Below are 6041 nucleotides of genomic sequence, written 5' to 3'. Positions count from 1 at the left end.
GCACCGGGGCCGGCCCGGGGGAGAGGGAGATGCTCAGAGGGAGCCCGGCCCTCAGCAGCTCACAGCCCGACCTGGTGGGACACAGGCCGGAGCCGCCGGGAGACCAGGAGCCGAGTCCACAGGAGAGTTTTTCTCAAGTGTCTGTCGGAAGGTCCCTGGCCAGAGTCCAGCCGCGGCTTCCCACTGAGTTCCCTGAACTCGGGGACCAGCAGGAAAGGGAAACCAGGCAGCCGGACCTGTCATGTTTCATCACAAACAAGGTGTCGCTCGTTTTTAAGATATTATTTTACGTTCCACTAAGAAAACACACACACACACACTCACACAGCCCCGCTACCCACGAAACCGTGGCACGCCACACGTTGTGCAAAAACAGCCTGACTTCAGAGAGATTACAGTAGGGGGAAATGTGCATTTTAGAATCAGTGACATGCTCTTGCTTTCACAGTCAGTACCCGGGATGTGTCTGAAACAAAGTCACGGAATGAGAGAGCCCGGCGACCTGCTTGGAGGTGGCCTGTGGAGCCCGGGCCTCTGTCTTTGCAGATAGTTACGGAGGAGCGGGCGGGGAGGGGAAAGGACTTTTCCAAAGCCCTGGTGCTCCAGCTGGGGAGTCGGCGCCAGAGCCCGGACTTCCTTACTTTTACTTGGTATTTATTTCCGCATACGGGAGTGCCCTTCTCCCATTTTAGCATTCGTTTGAGGTAGACGGTGTATTGTGCCCATTTTGTTGGAGAACTGAGGTATCCAAGGCAGAGCTGACACATGCCAGGAAGCACATTGCAAATACCAGCGCCGTCCTATCTACATGCAAGAACAGATAGGGCTGCGAGGAGATCCTTGGCGGGGGAAAGATCTGCGTGCGGTGAGATTTTTGGCTGTCCTGGGTTACCCAATCAAAATCGATTCCCGTACCTATGTTTTGAGTTCTGGATGTTACTGGCCACTCAGACCATAAGATTTTTGGGTGTCTGGCCCAGGAGTGCAGAGGCTACAGTCCACTCTTGTACACTACATGCCATCCTTTGCATCTAGAGTTCTACACACACACACACACACACACACACACACACACAACACACCCAGTGAGCGTCTTGTGCTCCAGGCATTTGGAACTAATCGCGAGTTCTCCCAGATCCCCACTCGGCCCTTCAGCTGGCCAACTCCCACCTGTCCTTCAAAGCCCAACTTCACTTTTCTTCCACTTTAGTCTTGGTTACGTGGCCCTCCTCAGTGTTCCCACAGCTTTGTTCCGGCAAAGCACATGGGTTGTGTCATAATTTTGTCTGTCTCCTCCACTAGATGGTAAACTTCTGGAGGAGACGGCCATCTCTGGTTCCTCTCCGTTTCTGGTGCTGCAGAGGACCCTGAAATATTTGTTAAATGAGGGATCTTCAGATAGGATGCATGCAATTACGGTTTCGTGGGCAGCATACTAGGTTTTGAATTTTTAAAAACTTGGGTTTGATAGCAAGCGGTCTCACTAACTAGGCAAGTCATTCCACCTTTCTGAGCCTCAGTTTCCTTGTAAAAGAGGGGTGATTGTGAAGATTACATGAGATTGTGTCTATAATTAGAGAAACAGGAGCTCGTTTTCGCTTATTTGAGAAAGAAGGTTTTAAGTAAAATGGTACAACATTTACTTAAGGACAAACTCTGGAGCCAGACTGCTTGAGTTTAAATTGTAAGCTCTACCAGGCTCATTTGGGCACGTGTCTCAGTTTCTTCATGTGTTATTTGTGTGTGTGTGTGTGTGTCAATCCTCACTCAAAGATATTTTTTCCATTGATTTTTAGAGAGAGTGGGAGGGAAGGAGGGAGTGTGGGATAAAGGGACACACACACACACACACACACACACACACACAACACACACACATATATGGAGAGAGAGAGATTGCTATGAGAGAGACACATTGATTGGTTGTCTCCCACACACCATAGCTCGACTGGGGCCAGGTTTCAAACATGCAACCCAGGGATGTGCTCTTGACTGGGAATTGAACCTGAAACCCTTTGGTGCATGGGCTGACCCTCTAACCATTGAGAAACACTGTCCAGGGCTCTTCATCTGTTATTTTAAATAAAGGGCTGGAGGAGTAAATATGCCTACCTCACAATTCAGAGGACTACTGGAGTTGATACATCTAAAGCACTAAAACCTGGAGCATAGTCAGTGCTCTGCAGTGGTGGTGGTGTGACATAAGGGATAGGGCCTGGGTCTTCTGCTTCTCCAGCTTCTCTCAGTTGTATTTTGGCTCAAGGCTGACTAGCCTACAAGTAGCCTTTGCACAAACGGTCCCACCATCCAGAGCACAGCGTGCCCTGTGTCCTCACACATGCTTGCTCAGGTAGGCACCGGTGCCACACGTTTGTCCGGAAGGCCAGGTGCAGGGCTCGTGGCGGTGGGCGCTGCCCTGTCACCTGGAGCTCCTTAAAGTTCTTAGAACTGGAACCCAGATCCTGGAGACTCCTGTGATCTCTTCTCCAGGTTCGTCTCATCTCTTCATCGAGAAATTAGCAAAATACCAACAGATACGTCAGCTGTTCTGTCTTGGAACTTTAAAGATTAAAGCCAAATGAAAACTAAAAGCTTCCTCTTCATCTAAACCTCCTCGCTCCAGTTTTCAAATGAGGAAGCATGAACCTCAGAGGGGGAAATTCCTGAAGTTATACAGCTAGTTTTTGGCAGAACCAGACACAGAAGCCAGAAATAGTTTGTAGTCAGATTCAACTACAACTGAGAGTGATTTGGAACAGGAATCAGCACTCAGGGGCTCCAGTCGCAGCTCCAGCAAATAGCTGGGCGACCCTGGGCCAGTCACTTGGCCACTTTGGGCCGGTGCCTTTGTCTGAATTGATGAGGGACTGGCTGCAGTGTGACGGAGACCCAGGTGGTGCTCGGGGGCAGAGACATTGGGATTATCTGTCCTCAGCTTTGTGTGTTTCTCTTGGCACAGCTTGGAGAAAATTGTGCAGATCTGAATCTCCTGAATTCGTCAGTGGTAGGAGAGCATGTTACCCCTTTCCTCTTGCTGTTTGAATCCTGTCTCCCGAGTCCCAGCTCAGATTCCCTTCTGTGAAATTCCTGTTTGTACCGAGTCTGATTTTCCCTCCTCCCGAGTTAGCAAGTACTTGCTACTTACAGGTTTCTTGGTTTGGCTCTATCATTCTGTAAGTGCTCTGTATCGTGAGTCTTCTAGGTTTGTCTTTATCTCCGTGACCAGATTCAGTTCTTCCTAAAATTTATTTTTCTATCGCCTACAGCGTTGTGTTCTTTATGCTCCTAGTACATTGTAGGTGGTTAATTATGCTTTTGGGCTGTCAGACTTTTGCCTCATTTATTGAAAGGAAGGAGAGGGGCAAAACGAAGAAACGATCACTATCAAGATATTTAAACTTAAGCTTTCTTTGAAACCTCACTGGGTTGCTTTGAAATAGATCACTTCGAATGTAACTGGAAAATATGAATAAAATGACCAAATGTGCCCTGCTTAGAAATGACCAGTAGATATTGACTAATTTTCAGACCTTTTACCCTTTGGTCTTTATGATAGCGCCCCCCCCCCACCCCTTTTATTGCTTTAACAAAAGAGGATGGTTCTCTCCAGTGGGTTTGCTTTTGCTTCCTCCTTTTCCCCACATTGGATGTCAGGCACCTGTGGCTCCCCATTGATGTTGATGGGCAAAGGATGCCATTGCTGCCCAGCAGGGCCTTCAGCTAGTTATTGAGGGATTTGCTGTTTGATGGGGTCCACTCTTCTTAGTAGGAAATGTCCTCAATGAGTTTGCTAATACTGTGCAGCTCATGTCTCAAGGTTGGTTGTCTGAATGATCGGAGTCCCTGGAAGTAAGTGGTGATAATCTAGATATGGAGAATTGGGGGTAGAGTCCTCGGTTTTGTTTCTTTTTTACCATACTGGCTAGAAAAGGTCCTCAGTAAGCCCCGTGGAAGGCTGAAGTAAGTGATCGCATGACCACCCTCCACTGTTTGTTGGGTGCCAAATTTTAAGGTTTCCTTATGAGGTAAGTTTTGTAATGTTCCAGTCGTCAGTGACTTGTTTTATTTATTTAAGAAACACTAATATGGGTACGTGCTCGACACTCTTCTAGGCACTTTACAAATATGAACTCATTTAGCCCTACAAGGCTGGCACACCTGTGATCTTATTTTACACAAAAGGAAACTGAGGCTTAGTCACTTAGCTAGTGAGTGGCAGAGCCAAGGTCCAGCCCTACCAGTTTGGCTCCAGTTGACACTCTTGGGCTTTTTACACTGGCTGGCTGTGTAGTTTATTTCATACTCTCTCTCCAGTAGCCATTTACCTGTCAATAAATTCTTTCTGTATACAAGTGTGTAGAAAGAATTAAAAATTATTCAAATATGTTTTCATTGATTTTAGAGAGAGAGAGGGAGAGAGAGAGACCTGTTGTTCCACTTATTTATGCATTCATCGATTTGCTCTCTCCTGGGAAAATTGACCCTCCATTACATCCAGTCCAACTCCAGTGGCTTGCAAACCTCATTGCTCTCTGGTATCTCTAGGGCTCTACTAGATCCTAATGGGGATCGAGTCCCCAACCCAGCCACGCATGTGCCCTGATGGGAAATCAAATCAATGACCTCTTGGTGCATGGGACAACACTCAACCAACTGAACCACACTGGCCAGAACTATTTTTTTTTAAATTATTATTTGATTTTTAGAAAGAGAGGAAAGGAGGGAGGGAGGGAGGTTGGAAGGGCGGGGTGTGTGTGTGTGGGGGAGAGAGAGAGAGAGAGAGAGAAAGAGACCTGTTGTTCCACTTATTTATGCATTCATTGGTTGATTCTTGCATGTGCCCTGAATGGGATTGAACCCAGAGCCTTGGCATATGGGGAGGACTCTCTAACCAACTGAGCTACCCCACCAGGGCTAGAATTTCTTTAACACTAAAATCTTTGACAAATAATTCCTTTAAAAGTTGATGTTTCATTTGCTTAGACGAGTTAGAGGGGAAAATAATCTCCTTTGGCCCTTAATGAGTGAGGGCTGCCTAAGATAGTTCCCTAGATCAATCTTATAAGCAGATTTATTTTTGAAGGAAAAAAAAAGGCACCGTAGAGGCAAGGCTATTATGCAAATTGCCATTGCAGCAAAAGCTTCTAAAGAACTGCCTTTAGAAGGAAGTTGCAGTCGCCATTCTGCTAAGTGCCCCACTTGGAGGGGTCGTGGGCTCCCTGCTGAGAAATACTCCCCACTGTCTTGTGAGCAGACTGCCTGGTCCCGGTTCTGGCACAGCCCAGGAGGGACCGAGTGGCAGAGCTGCCAGAGAGCAGTGAGGTTTGCAGACCACTTGGGTTGGACTGGACATAATGGAGGGTCACTTTTCCCAGAACTGACTGTTTCTTAAAGGTGTTCTGTGCCCCTTTAAGCTATCTCTGTAGATTAATTATCATGTTTTCAACTTCATAGATTCATTTAAACATTGATAGCAGATTATATATAGTTTTAAAAAATTCTGGAGGCTAGATCAACTTTATTTTAGTGTCATTAAATATTTTTTAGTTGATTAAGAGTAAAGGATATGAATTATTTATATTACTGTACATGTAGCTTTATAGGTTTATATCATCACAGAAATTGTTTTTGAGCTTTTCCCATTATGAATGCAAGACAAGGTGTGATAGTTACATATCAGATATTACATGTTGAATGTCTACAATGTATTAGGCTAGCTTATGTTTATTATATTTTTTATTTAATGTTTATATTACCTCTGTGAGTATTATTGGACTCATATTGGAAGGTAATGATACTGAGGCTCAGAGATTTGTTCCCAATCACACAGCTAGTAAGTGCAGAGCTGAAATTCAAACCCAGGCCAGTCTGACTCCCAACCCCCTTGCTCTCTCTACTGCAGTACATTCCACAGCCTCCCATAGGAGAAACCAATTTTTTTTTTATAAATACACAATAATGTATTTGTATACACTGTTGAGTCGAGAAGACAATATTATGTTATTAATACAAAGTAGAAAAGATTTTGTAAATTCCACTCC

The 6041-nt window shown here is 45.6% G+C and overlaps 1 protein-coding gene across 2 annotated transcripts in view; it reads left to right on the top strand.

The window, feature by feature from the left end:
- The first annotated feature begins 23 nt into the window (after positions 1-23).
- MAP2K5 (mitogen-activated protein kinase kinase 5) overlaps positions 24-6041 on the top strand; it is a 263379-nt gene continuing 257361 nt past the window's right edge. For both annotated transcript variants that reach the window (XM_015560452.1, XM_015560453.1), the window contains exon 1: positions 24-260. In XM_015560452.1, coding sequence (XP_015415938.1) covers positions 30-260 — 231 coding nt within the window. In that variant the 5' untranslated portion in view covers positions 24-29. The remainder of the gene's footprint in view (positions 261-6041) is intronic.

Source organism: Myotis davidii, unplaced genomic scaffold, assembly GCF_000327345.1.
Source record: "Myotis davidii unplaced genomic scaffold, ASM32734v1 scaffold673, whole genome shotgun sequence".
Taxonomy (NCBI): Eukaryota; Metazoa; Chordata; class Mammalia; order Chiroptera; family Vespertilionidae; genus Myotis; species Myotis davidii.
This window is presented reverse-complemented; position numbering and strand designations above follow the sequence as displayed.